Source organism: Mytilus galloprovincialis, chromosome 9 (genome assembly GCF_965363235.1).
Source record: "Mytilus galloprovincialis chromosome 9, xbMytGall1.hap1.1, whole genome shotgun sequence".
Lineage (NCBI taxonomy): Eukaryota > Metazoa > Mollusca > Bivalvia > Mytilida > Mytilidae > Mytilus > Mytilus galloprovincialis.
This window is the reverse complement of record NC_134846.1, coordinates 28,036,795-28,062,419: the sequence shown is the minus strand read 5'-3', so window position 1 is coordinate 28,062,419 and position 25,625 is coordinate 28,036,795. Positions and strand designations below refer to the sequence as shown.

The 25,625-nt window shown below is 30.6% G+C and overlaps 1 protein-coding gene across 3 annotated transcripts in view; it reads left to right on the top strand.

The window, feature by feature from the left end:
- The window catches only part of LOC143044732 (H(+)/Cl(-) exchange transporter 7-like), a 53,431-nt gene extending 29,534 nt beyond the window's left edge, over positions 1 to 23,897 (top strand). For all 3 annotated transcript variants that reach the window (XM_076216839.1, XM_076216840.1, XM_076216838.1), the window contains 12 exons: positions 2,194 to 2,335; positions 2,959 to 3,052; positions 4,293 to 4,462; positions 5,077 to 5,128; positions 9,446 to 9,573; positions 10,168 to 10,253; positions 10,858 to 10,987; positions 12,484 to 12,567; positions 18,632 to 18,724; positions 19,159 to 19,242; positions 21,900 to 21,980; positions 23,492 to 23,897. In XM_076216839.1, coding sequence (XP_076072954.1) covers positions 2,194 to 2,335; positions 2,959 to 3,052; positions 4,293 to 4,462; positions 5,077 to 5,128; positions 9,446 to 9,573; positions 10,168 to 10,253; positions 10,858 to 10,987; positions 12,484 to 12,567; positions 18,632 to 18,724; positions 19,159 to 19,242; positions 21,900 to 21,980; positions 23,492 to 23,590 — 1,243 coding nt within the window. In that variant the 3' untranslated portion in view covers positions 23,591 to 23,897. The remainder of the gene's footprint in view (positions 1 to 2,193; positions 2,336 to 2,958; positions 3,053 to 4,292; positions 4,463 to 5,076; positions 5,129 to 9,445; positions 9,574 to 10,167; positions 10,254 to 10,857; positions 10,988 to 12,483; positions 12,568 to 18,631; positions 18,725 to 19,158; positions 19,243 to 21,899; positions 21,981 to 23,491) is intronic.
- The last annotated feature ends 1,728 nt before the right edge of the window (positions 23,898 to 25,625 follow it).

Genomic DNA, 25,625 nt, shown 5'->3' with positions numbered 1-25,625 from the left:
CAAGGTTTATAACCACCAAAGGAAGGTTAGTATTGATTTGAGGAGTTATAGTCTCAACTGTTTAGGAATTAGGGGCAAAAAAAGGGGCCCAAATAAGCATTTTTCTAGTTTCCAGACAATATCTTGTGTGTAAGTGTATGCATCTTTCTGAAATTGTACTATAAGGTTCCATACCAAAAAAGGAAGGTTGGGATAGATTTTGGGGGTTATGGCCCTCATGGTTTAGGAATTAGGGGCCAAAAACAATACTTTTCTATATTGCTTATTTCTTGACCAATTTCAATGGGGTTTTATTCTTGAAATCTTATGATTCTTTGATATGCTGAATCAAACTGTATTTAGTTATTGGATTTTGGGCCCTGTTCTTAAATTGGTCCCCATTGAGGTCGAATTAAACTTTGTTTGATTTCATCAAAAAACGAATTCTTGGGGTTCTTCGATATGCCCAATCTAACTGTGTATTTAGATTTTTAATTTCTGGTCCCATTTTCAAATTGGTCTACAAATTACGGATCAAAGGGTCTAAAATTACACTTAATTTGATTTTAACAAAAATTGAGTTCTTGGGGTTCTTTGATATGCTGAATCTAAACATGTATTTAGATTTTTTATATTGGGCCCACTTTTCAAGTTGGTCCAAATCCAGATACAAAATTAAACTTTGTTTGATTTCAACAAAAATTGTGAATATATGGGGTTCTTTGATATGCTGAATCTAACCAAGTATTACATTTTTGGATTTTGGGCCCTAATTTAAAATTGGTTCACATTGAGATCCGAAGGGTTCTAAATTAAACTTTGTTTGATTCCTCAAAAATTGAATTCTTGTTCTTTGATATGCCGAATCTAACCTTGTTTATTGTATTTAGATTTTTGATTTTTGGTCCCGTTATCAAATTGGTCTACATTAAGGGTCAAGGGTCCAACTTTGTTTGATTTCAACAAAAATTTAATTCTTGGGGTTCTTTGATATGTTGAATCTTAACATGTATTTAGATTTTTGATTATGGGCCAACTTTTCAAGTTGGTCCTAATCAGGGTCCAAAATTAAACTTTGTATGATTTCAACAAAAATTGAATGTATGGGGTTCTTTGATATGCTGAATTTAACAATTTATTTAGTTTTTGATTTTTGGGCTCGTTATCAAATTGGTCCACATTTATGTCAAAAGGGTCCAAAATTAAACATTTTGTTTGATTTTATCAAAAATTGAATTCTTGGAGTTCTTTGATATGCTGAATCTAACCTTTGTATTTAGATTTTGGATATTTGACCATAATAGGTAATTGTACAATTTAAAATTTTAAGTTCTTAGACCACATTCATTCTGTGTCAGAAATCTATGATGTGTTAAATATTTAATCACAATCAGAGCTGTATCAAGCTTGAATATTGTGTGTCCATACTTGCCCCAACTGTCAGGGTTTCGACATCTGCGGTCATATCAAGCTGCACCCTGCAGAGCATTTTATTTGCGTTAGGGTAAACAAATATGGAAGATAGTGAAAAAGCTGGGAATTAAAATAATAATCAGTAATTTGAAATCAACAAAAAAAACAACAGATTTTAGTCCAAAGATATTCTAATTTATAATGTTGTCCATTATTGATGGTGCATACTTGCACCTAGACCTAGTTCTTAAGAGCCTCTAGTTTTGTTTTTAGTTCATCTTAGAGTTTATACACAAACTTTGTGTCTGTGAACAATCCATACACAAAATAATCTAATACAAGTTATAGAAACTGGCTGAAAGAGAACAATAAGTCAGTTATGCATTTTCTTATTTTCAATGAAAAGTAATTATTCAAAGGATAATGTAGGTTTTGTAAAATAGCTTCCACTGCTTTATAAAGCTGAAATTTGATTTCAAGCTACTATTCTCTGGCTTAGATTTTTCCTCCAGTTGCTATTTTTAGCTTATAAGTCAGTACTTTCCCTTTCTGGATCACACATTCCCAAATTATTTTAGAGTATGTACAGGGGAATAGAATTTGAAAAACCTACAATATAAAAACAGTAAAAAGAGCTTTTAGATAAATACTAATGATACTAAGCAACCCAACAACATAAAAATCAAAAGAAATCTTGAGGTCAGCCAAAGGTTCATCTGTGGAAAAGTATCTGTTAAGTATGTTAAGCAGTAAGTAACCAAGATAAAAATGGTTAACAACAAAAAAATGTTTTATTTGTAGATATATAACCAAAGTTTACTTGCAAGTTTTAGAAGCAGTTATAGTTGCCCTATGTACAGGAACAGCTTTCTATGTCTGCTTATATTTTGATAATGATTGCCAGGTGATGGAGAGTTCAGAATCACAAGAGAATGGAATTCAGGTTTGTTTACTCAACAATGCTTATTTATCAAGTTTGTGAAGAGAAACTTAATAATCTCTCTTCACTGTGCGACCTTTTTTACTCTTATATGTTGTAAATTCAGGGAAAATATAGCTATTAAAGTGGTCATATTTTTTAATTACTTTTGCCTTAAATAGCTGTAAAATAGCTGTGTATATATTGAAATAGTTTTATCATAATGATTCTGTTATATATAAAAATGAATGAAGTCAATACAGTTTCCAATTCTTTTGTTAATTTTATGATAATGAGATATGCTGAAACTCAAAATGTGCTTAATTTATATAATAAAACATAGCTTACCATATAGACATCTAGAGGATGCCAATAAAGAACAATAGACAAGTTTATATACAATGTTAAACTCTTAATTGTGTGGAGTCTATTAAAAATATTAAAAAATTAAATTAGACTGAAAATATCCAAGAATTCAAATTCAAATATTTATTGCTATATAAACTTTAAACTTATGTTTGTGGCATACAAAATAAGTAAACAATATAACTTTAAATCACATTACTCTTCCATTTTTATGATAAGTATTTCTAAATGGATACGAAAAAAGACTTTACATATTATTTATTATGCATTATTTTTCACAGTTCTTCTGCGATGATGGCAAGTTTAGTTCTATGGCGTCAGTGATGTTCAGATCACCAGAGGAAAGTGTAAAAAGTTTATTCCATGATTTGCCAGGTAATAAATGGGAAACCTTCTTAGGTTTTTTTCTGTTTTGTTTTTTTGTTAGCTTGCATTGGTCCCCTTACCTCGGACAGTGGTGTAACAATACAACATAAAAAACAGTAGAAATCAGTTGAAAATGGGCTAATTGCTCAGGTTGGCACAACAAGTAACATGAGCGTATTAAGCTTTGGATAAGCAAATTTGATTTTAACATATCTGAATTTTCTTAAAATTACTTTTTCTAAATTTAGAACATATTTCAACAGGTTCTAAATTACTAAATAATCTACATGATAGACATTCTATTCTCAATTTTATGATCATTTTGGCCCCTAAAAATTTTGTTAAAATAATAATCAACATTTGAACTTGAGAATTGCTGAGTCGTGCATTGTTTCTGAAAAGAAATTAATGATATCATATCATATATAGGAATGTTCATTGATCAATATGCATTTAATATAATTCCTAACATAGTTTCAAATGTTACCTGCATAGCAGTCTGAACACATTGGAATCACTATCCATTAACTACACATATATATCAACAATGTAAAGAAGTAAGATGATGTGATGTACTAATGAGACAACTCTCCACCAGAGAGATGAAAAATAGACTATAGACCACTGTCCTGCCTTCAACACTGAACAAAATCCATACCTCATAGCTATTGCAGGCTCTGAAATGGTAAATCTTAATTCAAAAGAGAAGACAAACAATGAACAAAAAACAAATATAGTATACAGAAAGGAATGACACATACAGAATGTGGCAGGGTTAAACTTGTTTTATGGCACAAACCTTCCCCCTAACCTTGGATAGTGGTGTAACAGTAAAACATAGAACCAACTATAAAAATCAGTTGAAAATGGTTACCTAACATAATACCTTGAGAGCAACTATAAGATAACTTCATTCAAACATGTTTAATTACATGTACCGGTATGTACTGCCCATGTTCTAAAGTCATTTTAGTCTTTTATAAGAATGATTTTCGTGTTTCTCATGGCAAGACATTAACTTTGTGATTTGTATAAATAGGCGAAAGCAACACCTATCACGACTTCTATCAAACCTGAACATGAGATTCACGAAAATGGTTTATGGGACTAGAAAAATATTGATTTTTTTTCATTCCTTTTTGTAAGAAATATTTTTATGATATACTTGCATTGAGGTTTCTACATTTCTTGAAGAATAATTGTTTAAGTTTTATTTATATATGATATTCATGTTATTTATTTTATTCAGAGACCTACCAACCAACCACATTGATATTATATTGTACCATGTGTTTTTTCCTTGCCTTATGGACGTATGGTCTTTTTGTTCCAAGTGGATTATTTATCCCAAGTCTTCTGATTGGTGCTGGATGGGGTCGATTGGTTGCCATACTCCTTCATTACATCAGCCCAACAGCTGTAAGTAAGGATAACTTTTTTCATTGTGGGCCTTGATGTGAAGATGGCTAGATCTATAGATATATGATAGAATTTTGGGACTTGCCACAGAGTTTGGGTGCATGACTTTTACCCTTCTGGAGTTATGCCCTTTACAAATGAAAAATTTGCTGAATTTTTATTTTCATTCTCAAACTAGTTTGCCTCAACCAAATATAATGAAACTTACACACAAAGCTTACTAGCACAAAACACAGATAGAATTAAAATTTTGGAGGCTTTACGCTGTACTTTTATCATTTTAGAGTTATATCTCTTTACAAAGGGAAAAATTACTGAATTACATTCATTTGCTTCAACCAAAAGATATGAAACTTAAACTAAATGATTATTACCATAAAACACAGGTCAAGATTGCATTGGGTAGCTTCTCTTTTATTGTTCTAGAGTTAGGCTCCTTAACAAATGAAAAAAATGCCGAACTCTTAACAATTTCTATAAGATTAAAGGGATTAAAAAAATATTTAAAAAAAATATTCTATTCTTGAAATCAAATTTCTTGAACAATCAGCAATGGTTTAAAGATTATGTAAAAGATCCTAATAAAATAATTTAGATAGTTGTTTGATTTTCAGAAATGGGTGACCTTTGAAAAGTATGCATTACTTGGAGCAGCAGCACAACTAGGTAAGTAATAGATGCACAAACAGTAACTTGTGTAATGAAATTTTATTATGTTCCTCTGAACCTCAACAATGAAAAATATACCTTTTAAGTTACAATTGTATAACTATCCTCCGTGGATTTTTTGTCTGGTAGTGCACAAGGATTTATATGTTGTGAAGTGCTGCTTTAGTTTTTAGTAACTTGTTCAAAATCTTTACTAAGGCACTGGCCTCCCTAACAACACTTCAGGTAAGCTACTGTTACTAAATGTATTCACACTGAAATATAGTTCCTTATAGTTCTCATGTATGTGCACATAATACACATAAGAAATGAAAAAATTGGTATATTTTTGGAGCAGTTCATCCAAGAATGTATGTAACTAAGGTGTGTTGATGTGCAGGCTTTTTTTTTATAACATTTTGATTAGGTAATTGGGTATTGATACAATACTACAATGATTGACAACTGTCATTATCACAAAACAATCAAAGACAAGGTGGACCTTTGATTACAATGCCCCACCTCCTAAACTGTCAATCAAATTGACCACATTACTTATCAACCTCAGGCTTACATAATAAGAACCTTCAATATACAACTTCACAGTGATATTGTTAGCTTTTTTCAAAACTACCTGTACCCTTTTTTATTGGGAAAATATGCGTCATCAAATTGGGAAATTTATAATAAACCATGAACTTGACTGGAACTTCAATTTGCAGACCCCTTTAAAGAGGTAAACCCTCATTTGAAATAAGACCCCTTATTGTCAGTGATGATACATAAATTGATCCTCAAATCTGCACATATAGTCATTTTAGGCATGAAAAATGTATAAATGAGTGTTTTTCAGTTTGTATTCATGCACAATTACTACTGAGACTGCACTGTTTGGGAAAAAAGTTGTCTTTTTGGGAATAATTTTAAGCCATTTCTTATTCAAATTGGGATTCTTCTCCAGGGGAAAAAGCCTTTATTCTCCGGTAATTTAAGGCAAACAATATCACTGCTTCAATATACAAATATTTGACCTGATAATTGAATACACAAATGTATATATTAGATAATATATATAAGGATGATAGATTTATTTATTGCCTATTACTTTTGATCTACAATACATAAAGTGATTCTGTAAATTTTGTCTGAAAGATAAATGATCAATGGATTAACAAGATCTTTAAAAAAATGAAATATGAATATAAATATGAATTTATAAAAGCTATTCAAGTAAGACCTATAATTTACTTGATAAATTTCCAATAATCATCAGTAATTAATCAACAATTTAGATTAGTTCACTTATTTTTTTTATCATCAGGAATTCAGGCTTGAAACAGTTTTAAAACTTTTAATTAAAACAAACCATTGTTTATTAATTTATTCCCCGTCAATCAAAAGTTCATATATATTTTTGCAATCAAGAAAGAATCCACATTTTAATAAAATAAGTTTTTTTCAATTTGTTTATGTTGAAAAAGTACATTTTCAGTGCCATGTTTTGAGAAATACTTTATAAATTGATCAAAAGGCACTCTATAACTTTTAATCTTCAATGTCATATAACCTATGTTTCAACTTACAAAAAAACCCAAAACAACATATTTAGATTATTTTTGTTGACAAGTTCTTAGCTGTTGGTCTAGATTTTATGTCTTACAATGATAGTTGGAAGCATTTAATAGAAGAATTTTTGATTTGCAATTGTTTGTTTTTTGTCGAGCCTGCAATTTTTGTTGCAGAAAGCTCGACATAGGGATAGTGATCCGGTGGCGGCGCCGTTAGCTCACTTCTTAAAAGCTTTATATTTTAGAAGGTGGAAGACCTGGATGCTTCATACTTTGTATATAGATGCTTCATGTTACGAAGTTTCTGTCAGTTACATGTCCAATGTCCTTGACCTCATTTTCATGGTTCAGTGACCACTTGAAAAAAAAGTTCAAATTTTTTGTAATGTTGAATTCTCTCTTATTATAATTAATAGGATAACCATATTTGATATGTGCGTACCTTGCAAGGTCCTCATGTCTGTCAGACAGTTTTCACTTGACCTCGACCTCATTTCATGGATCAGTGAACAAGGTTAAGTTTTGGTGATCAAGTCCATATCTCATGTGTATGGAAGGACTGTAAGGTGTACATGTCCAACTGGCAGTTGTCATCTGACCTTGACCTCATTTTCATGGTTCAGTGGTTATAGTTAAATTTTTGTGTTTTGGTCTGTTTTGCTCATACTATATGCAATAGGTCTACTATATTTGTTGACTTTTTGTTGTATGGAATGATTGTAAGGTGTACATGTCTAGCAGGCAGATGTCATGTGACCTTGACCTCATTTTCATGGTTCAGTCGTCAAAGTTAAGTTTTTCAGTTTTGGTCATTTTATCTAATACTATATGCCATAGTTCAACTATATTTGGTGTATGGAAATATTTTATGATCTTTATGTCAGTCGAGCAGGTTTTATTTGAACGTGACCTCATTTTCACATTCATTGCACAGTGTTAAGTTTTTGTGTTTTGGTCTATTTTTCTTAAACTATAAGTAATGGGTCAACTATATATGTTGTATAGAAGCATTGTTAGCTGTATATGTCTGCCTGGCATGGTTCATCTGACCTTGACCTCATTTTCAAGGTTCATTGGTCTTTGTTTAGTTATCTTGGTTAATGTTAAGTTTATGTGACAGTTGTAATAAAGCTTAGCTTCATACTTAGGACTATCAACATAATATCAATATTAGTATAGAAGGCGAGACATTTCAGCGTGTACACTCTTGTTTTAAACATGTTCAGAACAGGCAACATTATTTGGATAAAATATAAACTGCAGAGACCCATATTATTTAATTAAATGAGTTCATTTTATTCTCATACTTGAAAAGCACTTTTCCTTCTAAAACTCTGCTGTTAATGCAATTTTCAGCAATAGTGCTTTATTAATGTTCATTTTCCCCCACCATACCTTAATATGAAATTTTTCAAACTACTCTTCTAATCTTTCCATGAGTGATTTCCATCACTTTGATTAAAAGGCCTTATGTAATGGATTTGAGAGCATTATATAGTATATTCTTGGGAGAAGCCTAGGTTTCTGGTCAGTTTTTTAGTTATTCATAATGTTCTTTGTATTTTATGCATGCACATAAACTTAATGAAAGGTTTGATTTACACTTTTCTGCTTCACATAGATTTAAGTTAGAATACTGTGAAAGTACTTTTATTCGTGGGGTACCAATTTCGTGGTTTTCGTTGATGACTTTATCCATGAATTTAAGTGTCCAACGAAATAAAACAACCATTGTCCAAATTAAGACATGGAAAGATCCCCATGAAGGTTTGACCACTGATATGATCTAGAGAATATATTGAATAACCTCAAATCTGAGAATACTTTAATAGCAGTCACAGAACTACAACTGCAAGCAGGATTATACCTCTAAACTGTACAACTTTTGATCTTTTAATTCTCAAAAAAATATTTTTTCGATGAAAGTCAGATTTCCAGTATTGATATGGTAGTATGATAAAGTGTTCATTTTATATCCTCATAGTTCTCATACAATAATAATTTCATACTGGGCTTGATTTTGATAAGATTTTTTTTGACAATTCAAGATAGGTTTATAGCATTTGATTATGATATTAATTTCTTTAGGTGACATGTTTATGGCCTAATTAACACCTTTGATGGTCCTTAAAGGAAAACTTCGCAAAAAAATAAAAAATTGATATTATGTCCATTCTGTATAAAAATGCTCAAATTCATAAATATTAAAGTTTTATTCTGCTAAATAATAGATCACCATCAATTTTAAATTTAGAGTATCAACTCTCTGCGTGCCACCATTTTGACATCTCCTCTGATTAGAAACCATGATATGTCTATAAACCACAAAGGACCAAAACTGCAGTAACCTAATGTAGTTGTAATTGCGTGTCGATATCTTGTCAATGATATTGTACGGTTGTTTTATCCGACTAACTATCTTGATAGGGAAAATGTTATTATTTTTTAAATAACCATGGTCTGTTGTTTTATAACTGTTTATAAAGGAATTAGTTAAAAATTCAAAGTTCAAAGTCATAAATTATCATAAATAAGTGTTCCGTGAAAATTGTTTTCGAAAATCTAATTTGTTACAAGATTATTTAAATGCAAAATACTGGCAACTGCATAAATATTTGGTAAAGAAAAAGTAATAGCAGTTTCAATAATCAAATAAACTGCTGGAATGGAGAAAATGAGGATTACTCGTAAGAAATGGTATTCAAAAGAGCACAGCTAAAAGACAAAATGTTTCAAATTGTTATTAATCATGTATAATATTTGACAGGTGGCATAGTGAGAATGACAATTAGTCTGACAGTCATTATAATGGAGGCTTCTGGGAACATTACGTTTGGACTTCCTGTTATGATTGTGTTGATGGTTGCCAAATGGGTTGGGGATATTTTTAATGAGGTTAGTAGACCATTGCAAACTAAGGACTCTTTGTACTCTGTTTTTAACAAATCTGGTATTGCTAAAAATCTCAAGTATAATGGGGTTTCTAAATGAGAGCAAAGCGTTGTTGATTTTCATGTTGTTTTAGGGTAAAGATTGTATTCATACAATCAAAATGTGACTGACTTGATATGTATCTGTTTCAAGACCTCATGTATTCTTTAACATAGTGAGCACAACATTCTATTCATCCTATCTATGAACATTTCAAGAAATTTATCAATGAAATGTATCTTTACATATTCAAGTTACAAAATGATGTGTTGTATATAACCATACTTGTTAAAAAGATTACATAAATTGAATATGGTGCAATCCAGCATCTCTTTTAAACAATATCAACAAAGTCATTTTTAAAGTAATATTTAAATTTTGAGTTATCCTCCTTTTTCTATAATGGTACTAGTTGAAGTGCCTTCCAATGTTTATACAATGCAATGTTTAATGTTAAGTTCATATTGCAAAATAACTGCAATACATAAGTGGTTTTCTTGAATTGAAAAAGAAGCAAAAACAAATGATGAAATACGTTTTGTATTATTATTTTTATAGGGAATTTATGATATGCATATACACATGCAAGGAGTTCCACTGGTTGGCTGGGAACCATCTTCTATGCTATCCACTAAAAGAGCAAGGTATGGACTGTATATAAGAATAAAGATTTGATTAAAAGACTAAAGACTACAAGTTATGTCGTACAATATTAATTTTGACAAGAGCTATGTATGGCAGGTACTTAGTGGTATAACCTTTTGTGATGAAATAATAGAAATAATAAAATGGTTAACAAATACATAGCCAGCTAGTTCATTTCATGTTGTTATAACATTGACCTAGCAATGCTGTTTTTTGTTTCAATGTTGTTGTCAGAAGCGGTTATAAGGAGGTGGCCCCCCTTCCCCCTTTTCTGGGAAAAAATTGACTGCTTATCTAGGAAATCACTAAAGCATGACCGGAGCGGGCCCCCTCTTAAGCAGTCAGTGGGCCCCCACTTCTGAAAATTTCTAAATCCGCCACTGGTAGTTAGTGATCAAGGAAATAAAGAATCTGTTCAAAATCTCATGACTGATGGGTGTTTTTAAAAGTACATTTTTATACTGTTAATAGATATATTAAAATCATGTATAATAGACCAGTTGGTGTTGTGAAAAATCTTACTACTAATTTTTAATGTGAAATAACTTATGACAGTATTTCAAACTAAAAAAATAATTGCCATTATTCTTGTTTTCATTTCAGTGAGGTGATGAGCCACCCAGTAACAGTATTTAGAACCAAAGAAACAGTTGGCAGAATTATAGATGTTCTGAAGTCAGAGACACACAATGGATTCCCAGTAGTGGACGATTATGATCCTTTTGTTGAACAGGTTGGTATTTTAAGTTAATTTTAATTTTACAACATGAGGTCTTAATATGCATGTTATGCAGATCGAAAACAGTTTTGACCAGCACAAAGAGTCCCTGCTCAAAGTCTGACTATTTGGACCATGTTCTTTGTTGTTTGTCTTTGATTATGTCAGTTTTATTGTAGAAGTTGGGTGTTGGTAGTTTATTTCATCCTACCCAAGGATCTGGAATTTTTTTCACCTAATTTCGGTCATTTTGTGATAACTTTAAAGTTGGTGCCCTTTTTCCCAAAAAATTTATAAAAATCACATTACCAGCTGATTATTGCTCATAGTCATACTCATATCATCAACGAAATTGTTTTAACTGTTGCATCGCATTTACTTCACGAAACTACTTACCATTTTTCCTAAAATCGATCAAGAGCAGATAAGTGAAGGCAACAGTATGAAAATGAAATGTTTTTTTATTAATGACTCAAAATGATCAATTTCTTTTGATTTTGAAGACAAACTAATAACTGGATGTTTTAAGACATACTAAAACGAGTAATTCCACACTCGTTTCCAGAATTTTTTACCTTTGATAGTGTTTGAATATTAATGATAATAGTTGCACTTGTTTATTTATCTTGAACTCATTTTGAATTTATGATTTGGTGTCTAATCTGCGGAAGAAAATTGCTCGCATGCATATTACATAGTAGACAAAGCAATAGTGTTAGAAGTGAAAAAAATACTTTCTTCTATGTAAATTAAATCAAAGTCTTAATTTAATTTTAAATCAGAATAGACATTGTCTTAGCTGAAAAGTAATTAAAGATAATAATGAAGAAAGTTGTCATGGAATTTTAATTTATTTACAATTTAGTTCTGAGCTTGTGATCAATAGTTCAGGTGTAAATTAAAAACGTAGGTAAAGAGATTAGCAATCATTAGCCAATATTCCCCTGAGACATTAGAAAAGTTATTAGGAGGGGCCCTCAGGGTAATAAAACTATACTGGAGTGGCAGTTTTATTACAGGAAAGGGATAACTAAACAGAAAACAAGTTCAAAATGGTGATTAAGAAAACGGATCTCATCGAAATGACTGAAATTATTTCTGCAAAAATATAAAGTTTGACCCAAATCCCAATCTGTCGTTTAGGACAAATGGATTTCAGAATAGGTCATGTCCGGCATATATGACCATTTCCGGACCCTTGATCCTTTCAGTCATAAAACTGGAATCAAGAGTACAAATGTAACCATTAAATCCAGCCAATTGATTGGTTGATTTCTGAGTCTGAGTAAAATATATATAAAGTTTGTAAGACTGTTATTCTGTAATGTAGATTTGTTATCTGTAGTTGTAAAATTAACAATTGCATAACTTTCAGTCTTTTTGCTGTGAATGTGGTAGTTTTGATAAATATCATTAATTGTTTTTCAAATTCATGAATGTGATTTTCTAATACATTTGTAGTGCTTAAAATGTACATCCACTGTTTAATTAGTATCTGTTTCTATTTTTAGTCTTTCCAGGATGAGGCTGAGAGTTTTGGGAGGTACAAAGGTTTAATATTGAGATCACAACTTATAGTTTTATTGAAAATGAAGGTATGCAACAAAAGCTTTTTCTTTTCCTTCTTAATGATATATTTCTTACCCAAAAACAAAACCTTAAATTATAGTTTTGAATAGTACTGAAATGATTAGGTATTTATGTAAAATATTTCATGTTTATAAAAGTGACGTTGAAGTTTAGTGCAAGATTATATAGGTATATTTTAGGTTCAAAACAATGGACAATATTAGTAATATGAAACTTCAAATTTATAATAAAAAGTTGAAGATGTTTTATATACTTGAACAGCTAAGTTTTATATAGAAAAAGTAAGTGTATGCCAACTTTTTTGTAAGAGAAATTTTATACGCTCGTCAAAATTTTAACGAGACATTTTTTATGGTATACAAATGTCCACAGACCGTCTGTCTGTCTGTCCCGCGTCCACATGTCGCACAGTAACTTAATTTTAAGTTTTTTGATACGCGCCGTATCTCAGAAACTATTTTTGATTATTGCATAAAACTTCGTACACAAGACGAAGGCGTTTGTTTTATACCCTGGATTTAAAAAAGTTGGGGTATACTGTTTTACCTCTGTTAATCATGTGTGTCCATCCATCAGTCTGTCCACCAGTCAGGTCATCCATCTGTCCCATGAATATTTTTTATACCCCCTTTAAAAAAGTGTGGGTATACTGTTTTACATCTGTCAATCACATTTCCGTCAGTTCATCCATCTGTCAGTCCGTACATCCATCCCATGAATATATTTAGTCTCACTTTTCTCAGGACCTGCATCATAAGGATTTCTGAAAGTTGGTTTCAGGGTAAGTCAGCTTTACTGTGTGAAGCATTTTCAGATTCATCACCCTACAAATTCCTGTTTACTAAACATCTGTATCATTTTACTCATGATAGCAAAGTCGAAAATTTTAGTCACATTTTTCTTAGGAACTACAATACAAGGATATTTTAGATTTGGTTTTAAGGTCATATATATAAGTTAGCTATCAGGCCTGGGGCCATTACATTGCAATGTAATGCATTACATTACAATTACTTTGTGATTATTCCATTACAATTACAATTACAATTACATTTTTTTCTCACATGTAATGCATTACATTACAATTACTTTTCCTGTGTAATCCATTACATTACACATTACTTTTTCAATATAAAAAAACAAAAAGCATTTCAAAAACATAGGTATATGTAAATATGTATACAGTGTTAGGGACATATACTTCAAATACTGGTTAATTAATATGTCCGTTGCACTTTATCATCATAAGTGGTTTAAATGTGATGCCATTAAGAGAACAGCGATCAGTTCTGTACACCTTTCCGGCAATACTTAAAAGCCTTTCTACAGGAGCTTATGTGTGGGAAATGGCTAAATACTTGATAGCTGTATTAGCCAAAGAAGAAAGGCACACTGAATTTGACTTCCATTATTCCAGTGCATCATGTGCATTGATTGAAATTTCTTCACATGGCTCAGACAAGTAGATGTCAACATCATTTACTGCACCATACCTGTGTCTATACCCTTTGAGTAGTAGGAGGCAAGAAACTGAAAAAGTCACTTTTAAGTTTCTTAGGTGGTGGTAAAAAATAAATAAATTATCATATAATTTTGTTTCTAACGGTTCATTCAACCTATGCCAACATTTTGAAACTAAGGTATAAAATTGTATGAAAAAATGTTGGCATAGGTTGAAAAATTTGTTACAGATTAAGTGCTATCAAAACATATATTAGTTAGGGGATAATCAATTTACAACAAGTTTAAACCTACCGTTAAAGAATACTCAATATACAAAGTCTTTTAATACAAGTACAAGTGAAAATGTAGGTAATTGTGTGTGTTGAGGATCTCTATTTCGGATGATGGGGTTCCAAATTAGAGACATAAAATGTAACCATAAATCTCACAACTCAATATAACAAATAAAAACATACACAGAGTACTTTAACTATTTAAACTAAAACAAAGTAAAGAAAGGGTGCACTGTCCAACTGGTAAGTCTCTGTCTATAAATAACAAAAAAATCATTCTATTTTGTGTTTATTTTAAATTTCATATTGCAAAATTAATTTAATTTAAAAAATCTGTTGAAGTATGGTATACATATTTGTATATTTTGTTGCTTGTTGAAGTATGTTTCATATTTTAAAATACAACAGAATAAAGAACCAACAAATTTGCATCAATGAAATAGCTTTTTAACTCTTTTTTTCTCAAGTATTGTTATATTTAAGTGTTGAATTTCAAGATTCAAGATTCTTTATTTCTCAAACCCCATAAAGTTACAATGGTACAAAGAAGTTCATCAAAAGTTATATAACATAACACAAACACACATGACAAGATAAGATGAAAATATGAAATAAAATAAGAAAAACAGTATAGTACTTAGCGAAGAGTGGTGATTAACCAGGAAGACTCACTTGAAAAGTTATAACCCTAATAAATTTGCACAGCTTTTTCAACATTTTTTTTATTTTTAACTGAAATAGTTTTTCAAATTTTAGTATGTTACATCTGTGCAAGAAAAAAGTGTCCAAATATTGTGATCGAAAATTTACCAAAGAACTACACTGCAAAGTGTAATGAAATTCATCACCAATCTCGTTACAATAACATAAGTTACAATATCTAAGGTTTCGCTCAATTTTATTCCATCTACCAGTTTTGATGGGTAACTTATGGGTTACCCGTTCGAAATCTACAATATATCATTCTATCTTTATCACTTAAAATGTTCAGATATTCCTCAAAATCAAAATTTTGTTTAAACAATTTGTAGGCCAAACCTTTTGATGAACATTCAATATCAGCTGTCAATTTCTGTTGAAACTGATCAAATAACTTTTGTTTTAAACTAATACCCAACCACTTAGAATTAAAATTTCCTTGTGAAAAGCAAATATTGTTATATCCACATTTATCTAATGTATCTTTAACGTATTTCAACCAATCTGACCTAAATTGGTTGACAGAATTCTTCAAGAACATGTATTTGTATAATATTTTAGCAATCCTGTTATCATCCCCATTTACCATTTTTTACCAAAAATTAAGCATACGCAGCTGTATGAATAAGGACATGGGATTAAAGTTGTGCAATCTCCCCTTTTTCAATACTTCATACATTGATTTATTTGCTTTTCTAACTAAAATTTTCTAAGCACTCATAAAGCTACCTGTTCTTGAAAAATTCAACCCAAGGTATGTCAATTCGTTGACTATCTCCAATGCAGTTGGGTAATCTGCCACCAGAAAAAAATATAATCTTAGTTTTACTTGTGTTAACTTTTAATTTCCAGGTACTGCAATATTTAAATTAAGAATATATCTAATTGCAACTGTAGAACGGATGCATTATCTGAAAATAACATTGTATCATCTGCGCGCAATAACACAAATAGTTTTCAGAAATTTAGTCTATTTTTTATTATTAATTTATATTTTTGTCAACACAATTTTGTAAGTATCAAGGGTTCTATTTTACATTTTTGTTCTTTTAGACACTTTTTAATTATTCCATTTTTACTACAACACAATTTTGCAAATTATACTTTACTTTTGTTTCTAAATTTTTAAAGAGTAATATTTTAATGCTTTAATTTACTGACTGTATTTTACCTTTTATTAATTAATAATTGCTAAAACAACACCTATTGTATTTTGTTTGTAGGCATAGGTTGAATATATTTTTATCAAATGTTGGCATAGGTTGAAGACACCTTTCTAACATTGATCACTTAATCATTAAGGATTTCAAAGGGATATAATAAATGTGTCATTAAAGGATTATCTTGTGAAATGCCTAAGGGTTCTGTGAGGACAAACATAAGTTGAGAAGATTTGATTGCAATAAAAACATTGTGATATTAATTAGGTGAAATAACAACACAGACAGGACCCAAACCACAGTTTGGTTTAAAAATGTTGTTTGATATATTCAATATTTCATTGAAATACATGTAAGGTGTGTATAGAATTATGAGATTTTCATCTTCATATTTTTTTCATTAATCTATATAGTTTTGTTTGATAATTTTGTTTATAAGATTTTTCATAGACCACCAAACACCAAAATATTCCCATATTATATTAAACAAATTTCAGAAACCAAGATCAAAGACTTGATATTTTTTACCATTTTATATTTCTTACCTTAATGTGTGTTTTAAAGATTGATGTAATTTATTTAATACAGTAATTAACTGTGACAAAAATTTTATTCCATACTTTCTTTTGTTTTTGTTAATATTTTATTTTTATTATACAATATTCTTCAATTTTATCTATTTTACCAATTTGTAATGAAAAGTAATGTACTGTAATGGAGGCATTACATCAATTTTTAACTAAAGTAATCATTACATTACATGTAATTGTAATGCAGAAAATGTGCATTACAAATTACTTTGCATTACATCCAAAAAATGTAATATTACAATGCATTACAATTACAAATTACCATAACCTCAGGCCTGTTAGCTATACTGTGTGATTTTTTTCAGATTCATCACTAAACAACTTCCTGTTTACCAAATACTTTTATCATTTTAGCCAAGTTGAAATTTTTGTCATTTTTCTCGGGGAACTACAATACAATGAATTCTGAAATTTGATTTCAGGGCTCACATAAGTCAGCTATACTGTGAAGATGTGTGTGATAAGGATGATTGCCTTTATAATTATTGATTTCTAATCACCTATCAGTGTCACTTAATGAATTTACAATTATGTCACCAAGGTCCACGCGAGAGCACTGTTAGCTAAGGGTTACCGTAGCTAACTTGTTTGTGCTGGAACCAAGGGGCAGGGGGTCAGTCTATCGCTAGACTTATAGTTCTGGTAGGCATAGCTAAAACGCAAGGAAGGTTTTCATAATTTAATTACTATAACAATTTAGACGAATGATGATAACAAATTAATTAGTAAACAATTCCAAATAATAATCTAATTAAAGTATAAAGTATCAAATCCAAAGTAAAACTATTTCTCATTAAAATGTAATATATAAAATAAATGCCAAAATTACTAAATCATAAATGTACTTAACACTATACAGTCAACTGGTAGACGGGTAGACAGTTTTATGGGTCCAGTATAATGACATGAGTAGTGTGAGGTTACCCTTCCGAAACACTGACTGTTTTCTCAAAAGTAAAAGGTTAGTCAAAAATACATTTTTGTCTAAACACTACAAAGTCAACTGGTAGACTAATTTACAGTCCTACAGATCCAGTATAATAGACTTTAGCAGTGCAAGTTTAGGTTTCCGAAAGGTGACTGCTTTTCAAAAATTTTACAACGATATTTATACTAAAACACAAAATAACTCAATTTATCCCGACATGTTAATAGTACTCTCATTAACAAAAAAAAGACGTTAATTAACAAAGCCTAATCCCTATATATAAAAAAGAAGATGTGGTATGATTGCCAATGAGACAACTATCCACAAAAGACCAAAATGACACAGAAATTAACAATACCTATGTTTTGATAAAATCTTAAACTTTCCATGTGACATATGCTAATTACAAATAATATTTCAAAATAAAGTGCTTTGAGCTAACTGTGACATTTCGAGTACTAATGTCACAACATGGGTAAAATTAATTAAACAAATTAATTAAACAAATTAATTAAAATTTTTACAAAATACAAACATAAAATTTCTTTCTTAAAAATAAAACATATTTTATCCAAAATAACACTAACACAAAAATAAGCCAAATAACACACCTTGACAATTACCATAACTGCACTCATTGGTGAGTTTATCCACTAACACCTATCAGTAGACGGACTGGTCAATGATGAGCGAACCATTTTAACTCCGCCCAGTCATGTGAAATAAATCAAGTAATAACCAAAATTTTTGTCACATTTTTCTCAGCAACATGGATTCTGATATTTAGTTTCAGGGATTTATGTAAATATATAAGTCATCTATACCGTGTGATGAATTTTCATCACTCAACTATTTCTTGTTTACAGAAATATATTTGGTATCATCAGTCGCAGTTTCACTTGTTTATCTTTTAAATGTATTTTTTGTTCATTACATCTGTTATATTTTTTATGTAGGCATTTGAAGAGCATGAAGATGTTCAAGATGTGAAATCCATATTGAATATCAAAGATTTTAGAGATGCCTATCCTAGGTTTATACCTATACATGTGAGTTGTTATGATATCATTCTTCAGTTTTCTTTTATACCAACACTTCAGTGATGTACTTTTGATAATAATTTCAGAATTTAATTATGATTAATTAATAAAATTACAAATAAGCAAACACAACTGATTGCAATTAGTTAAACAAATAAATATAAAAATTGCATATTTTTTACCAAATGAGCAATCAGGCTCTTGTTTTAGATGAAGATATTTTGGACAGAAAGAAAATTATAAAAAAAAAATTGAAATTAGTTGTATTTTCCAGGGTGCTTAAAGAATATGCATTACAAAACATGTCTGTTTTCATTATACAAACACAGTGTATACTTGTAACATTTTAAAATTTTACTTTAACATTTGCATTTAAGAATTTTAGTTAAGAGTTCCAGATGTAGGTGGCTCTGCTGCTTTGAAATGTTTTCTCTTTTCTTCAGCAAATTAATATATCTCCACATGAAAGAGAATTTACAATAGATCTACAACCTTATATGAATCCTGGAGCATATACAGTCTCACATGTAAGTAATGATTCATTATTTCCTACTGTGAATGATGTCTAACAGATATGACAATCATTTTACATATATGTCTTCTGTATCATAGAACTTAACTAAATTCTGATACATTACCATTTGTGCCATAATTTTCCACATAAGACTTAAAAGTTAAAGATTTTAATGAATATTTGTAGCTTGATTGAACATCTGAATACTTAGTCAAACTTAGGAAACACCATTTCATAATTTTTATTTATGTAAAATATTAAAAAAAAGCATCAATCTTGCAATATTATAGTGGTGTTAAATATTCAAGATATTCTCTATCTATTGGTATGACCATAGTAATATCCCCTTCTTTTAAGCTTTTTGAAGCCCCAGGGGTATATTGTAATGGGGGTGGGGTGTCCAACTGTTCATTCATTTTTTCTGTCCCACATTTTTATTTGCACTGCTCCTGAAATGAGCATTTGTTTATATCAATGATTTTTTCAAAAAAAAACTTGTTTTTACTCAATTAATACTCAAATATTCAATACTATTCTCAGAAATATTTGGACTTACAATTATTGTGACATAATTTTCATTTTTATACGACCGCAAAAATTGAAAATTTTTTGGTCGTATATTGGTATCACATTGGTGTCAGCGTTGTCGTCGTCGTTGTCCGAATACTTTTTTTTTTTACGGGATTGATTTTGGGAGTTTTGGTCCCAACAGTTTAGGAATAAGTGGCCCAAAGGGTCCAAAAGTAACTTTGTTTGATTTCATAAAAAATTGAATAATTGGGGTTCTTTGATATGCCGTATCTAACTCTGTATGTAGATTCTTAATTTTTGGTCCAGTTTTCAAATTGGTCTACATTAAGGTCCAAAGGGTCCAAAATTAAACATAGTTTGATTTTAACAAAAATTGAATCCTTGGGGTTCTTTGATATGCTGAATCTAAAAATGTACTTAGATTTTTTATTATTGACCCAGTTTTCAAGTTGGTCCAAATCAGGGTCCAAAATTAAACTTTGTTTGATTTCATCAAAAATTGAATAATTGGGGTTCTTTGATATGCCAAATCTAACTGTGTATGTAGATTCTTAATTTTTGGTCCCGTTTTCAAATTGGTCTACATTAAAGTCCAAAGGGTCCAAAATTAAACTAAGTTTGATTTTAACAAAAATTGAATTCTTGGGCTTCTTTGATATGCTGAATCTAAACATGTACTTAGATTTTTGATTATGGGCCCAGTTTTCAATAGCAAGAAATCTTCAATTGCACAGTATTGTGCAATAGCAAGTATTTTCAATTGCACAGTATTGTACAATAGCAAGAAATATCTAATTGCACAATATTGTGCAATAGCAAGAAATTTTCAATTGGAGTTATCTTTCTTTGTCCAGAATAGTAGTTGAATCAACTTAAATCATTGTTTTATACAATATACAATGTATGTTCACTTTTACTTCCAACTGATAAATTAAAACAATCTTTACCATTCAGTGATAACAAGCACTTTTTTTTACATTTTAATATTTTATGATGTATTTAAATGAGTAGTTATTGTTGCAAACTCCATTAGTAATTTGAATTGAGATCAGTTTTGGAATAAGGGAAAGGGGGATGTGAAAAAAAAAATGGGGGGGGGGGGTGGCTTCAATTTTTCTCATTTCAGATTTCATAAATAAAAAGAAAATTTCTTCAAACATGTTTTTGAGAGGATTAATATTCAGCAGCATAGTGAATTGCTGAAAGGCAAAAACAAATTTTAAGTTTATTAGACCACATTCATTCTGTGTCAGAAACCTATGCTGTGTCAACTATTTAATCACAATCCAAATTAAGAGCTGAATCCAGCTTAAATGTTGTGTCCATACTTGCCCCAACCATTCAGGGTTCAACCTCTGTGGTCGTATAAAGCTGTGCCCTGCGGAGCATCTGGTTGTCATACTAATTTTCTAGAGTTCATTATATAAATGCAAACTGTAATGTTGGATAACAATAGTACTATATAGTAACTTGTGACACCAAAACTTTAGGCTTATTTTGAATTCTTAAAACTTTGACGTGAATATAACTGAAAATTTCAATAATTTTCTTGTTGGGGTGGGGTTTAAAAAAAGTCAAAAATAAAACAGTCAAAGGCCACTAATGGGTCTTCAACACAGTGAGAAAATCCTGCACCTGGAGGCGGACTTCAGCTGACCCCTGAAAAAAAAGTGTACTAGTTCAGTGAAAATGGATGTTATACTAAACTTTGGTTGTACCTGTAGAAAAATGATTTTAAACAGGATAGCACATTCTCATTTGTATTGAGATGTTGTTAACCTTGCCTGGAATTTTAGAAACGATCATGTTAGCTTATCTATCCTTTAAATTAACTTATTCTTAAAGGTTCCCAATTTAGCACTGTAAACATATCATTGAATATTGTTTTATTGGTATTAATATTGATTTTGTTATAAGTAAATTAAAAGTTAACTAAAGATAATTGTGATATACATATGCATATCCATGGCTCTACAAATCTTCTTCATATGGCCATTTCTTAACAAAGTTCAACCTTAGGCAAGTTCCTGGCAGCTAAGTTTCTCTTGATGGTTACTACACCCAAAGTTTTGTTATACAATATGTGTGCTTTTTCTCTGTATCATGTTTTTTTTATTATGAACCTCTTTATTTTTACAGAATTCTTCATTTCCAAGAATATTCAGATTATTTAGAGCTCTTGGACTTAGACATTTGGTTGTAGTTAATGAAAATAATAAGGTTTGTTCATATTACTTACTCATTGATAAACTTCAACATTGATTAATTAAATAAACAAATCAAATCTATACTTACTAGTTAATATGGCCTCCAGCAAATTCAGCAATGAGTAAAACTCATACTGCATAGTCTGATACATCTTCATTGCAACATTTGTGGAAGAAACTTACTTTAAAATAAAACTCCAATCAGGTGATCAAGAACTTTAAAATTGTCAATAAGTAGCGTCCATTTTTTGGGGTTAAAAACTTCTTGCACAATCAGCATGTGGTAATTGTTTATTTTCATTTTCTACATTTTCACTTGATCATCTCAACAGCGACTTTTCATTGGATGCAGCCTTTCGCAACTGCGACCAATGGAAATTGTTACCTTGTGGATTCAAAATTCTGTCTTAATTTACCAAGGGTGGAAAGAAGGGGATTTGATCGTAACCCTTGGCTAACAGAAATGAGTCAGATATAAAGGGCTGAATGGTAAACAATTTAAACAGGTTCAAAGCCTATGATTTTATATGATTCATCTACAAATTCTGGAATCTGGTTGGTCTGTTAGTTTCTTTCTTAGGTTAACGCTTTGATAGACTTTGTTGTTGAAATTAAGTTCATTGCCTCTCATCCGTTTCCCAGTGATAAGGGGGAGACTAAATGTTTGGGTTGAGAATTACAAGGATTTAAGAAAAAATGTAAAGTTGATTTATTTGTAAACTGGGGCACTTAGCTCCCAAAGTATCTCTGAGAGTACTTTATAACTAAACTTGGCATAAGTATAAATGGAGAGTCCTCTGCAAATGATGCTGAGATGAAAAACATGACTGATAGTGCCAATATTGATTCAGATTGACCAATTTTGGCAAAATCTAAGAAGATTTTATTTCAATTTTTTATATTTTTTTTTATTCTAAGAATGCACACATGTTAAACCAGGTTAAGCTAGGTATGGGAATCTCTGATTGGACTTGTCAGTTTCAAAGGAGGTGATCAGGATTTTGTAGGTATTCACTTAGCATCTTACATTCAAAGTATTCAGATATTTAAAGTATGCATCTACACATAAACAGAAAAATATTTTTAGCCATGTGAACCAAAAAAATCCATACTTCTGATGCACAAGTTTCAAAATGAGAAAGTAAACTGTAAATTTAGAAATTATTGTGTGCATTTATTATTGTGATTTTGTCATTTTAGACTGAAATGCAATTTTACTTTTTACGATTTTGAGAAAAATTCTGTTTAATACATATCAAATATTTCCAAATGCTAGTTTAAATTATTGCGTTTACAACTCTGTCTCATTTTTCGCAATAATAAAAACCTCGCAATAATTTCTAAATTTACAGTAATTATATTTGCCTAAAAAGAATATATATTTCTCTGTTGTGTATATTTGACATTGTACTATGAAGATGATTTACAACTTTGACACTGACAGAGACAGAATAGACTGCCTTTCAAAGTGTCTTTAAATGTGAAAAATTTCTATCCAAAATTAAATGTATGACTATATTTTAGGTGATTGGCATGGTTACGAGAAAAGATTTAGCCAGATACAGAATCTCATCTCATTTTGGAAATGTACAGATTGATGAGTTGTATATTTCACAGTCCTGACAGAAATTAACTGATAAAACCCACCTTTGCAAGGATTTAATGTTTGTGTTATCAGAAATGTTTCTCATTGTTACTTTTTAGGGATCAAGATAGGGGATGCTAGAGTGTTAATAGAAGAAACAGTGCAATAATTGAATGTTTGTTCAAGTGTAGGGATAGTGTTCCCTCTAGATATCTTTTGTGTTTTTTTTGTACATTAACTTGCCATAATGGTAGTGCTATATTAAATTATATTTGAACCTTATATTGCAGATATTAATATATTCTAAATATATATGTATGCTAAAATACATTCATTTGCAACTTTTGTTGTTTTATTTGATTTAATAGTTCCATAAATTAGTTGCATTCAAAGTGCTTGTCTTGAATAAGGAAAGCTCAAACTCATAAATTGAAAACTGAAGGTTTTATTAGTACTAGAGGAGCCTATATGACCATAACAGACCAAAATTGATACTTTCTTTATTTAGGCCAATTAAAATTAATTGCTAGATTTTCATCCCCGCCCGCCCCTCTGAAATCGTCCCGCCCCGATTTTTTTTATTTAACAAAAATACGATTTCCGGATTTTATCATGTCCGTTACCGGGAACCATCGATGCTTTCGTTTCATTCAACACTTCCTGTTTCAAATTTTGTTTTTGTATTTCTCCGAGTAATCTAATAACGATATAATTGAGTCGACATATTCTGCTGCTCTATTATGACAACATCTACCGAGAATAGAGATTGATAACGAGAAGGGCATGAAATATTCGAGTAACGAGTAAAACGCCTTGCCATTTAACGCAAATTACGGTAGTCACAAGTGAATCAAAAACCGTGTTTTTTCTTTATTTATACGATGACTTTGTGTCAGGAAATTTGGACTGTAAATGATATCCAAAGCGCAAGAATCGTAGAACAAATTGGTACAAAAAACATGACTGGATAAAAGAAAATGACACAAGCACGAATTTGTTTCAGATTTATGACCGTATATTGAGAAAAAAAAGTCGACAACACGCATTTTAATTCCCTTATATTTACCCATGGCTGTTGTTTTTGTTGACAAACAGCAAACACCCTCTGTAACTGTCCCAATACCCTCAATTTAGTCATTAAAAAACTACTTTTTGGTTAAGTTCATGTTTTACATCACATAATTACTTTCCACACTGAGTTTACATTTTATTTTGTACTCATAATACTTGTGTTGCATACAATTGTACCAATACATTTTATTGATTTTATGTGGACTACAAACCATTGCTTAGAAAGCAAAATACATTTGGTGTAGGTCTAGTCCAACTGAAGAGAGCATTTCTCTTCCCTTTGATGTATACTATAAATAGGTTTCTAAAGCGGCAATTACATGTATAACAGTGGTTGCCAATCAGGAACTTTTATTTAAGAGTTTAAACAAGAATGTGTCCACAGTACACGGATGCCCCACTCACACTATCATTTTCTATGTTTAAAGGACTGTGAAATTGGAATAAATTCTCTAATTTGGCATTAAAATTAGAATGATCTTATCAAAGGGAACATGTATACTAAGTTTCAAGTTGATTGGACTTCTACTTTATCAAAAACTACCTTGACCAAAAACTTTAACCTGAAGCCAAAAACTTTAACCTGAAATTTGCACTATCATTTTCTATCAGTGAACCGTAAAATTAGGGTCAAAACTCTAATTTGGCATTTAAATTAGAAAGATCATATCATAGGGCACATGTATACTAAGTTTCAAGTTGATTGGACTTCAACTTCATCAAAAACTACCTTGACCAAAAACTTTAACCTGAAGCCAAAAACTTTAACCTGAAATTTGCACTATCATTTTCTATCAGTGAACCGTAAAATTGGGGTCAAAACTCTAATTTGGCATTTAAATTAGAAAGATCATATCATAAGGAACATGTGTACTAAGTTTCAAGTTGATTGGACTTCAACTTCATCAAAAACTACCTTGACCAAAAACTTTAACCTGAAGCGGGACAGACGGACGAACGAACAGACGAACGAACGAACGAACAGACGGACGAACGGACGCA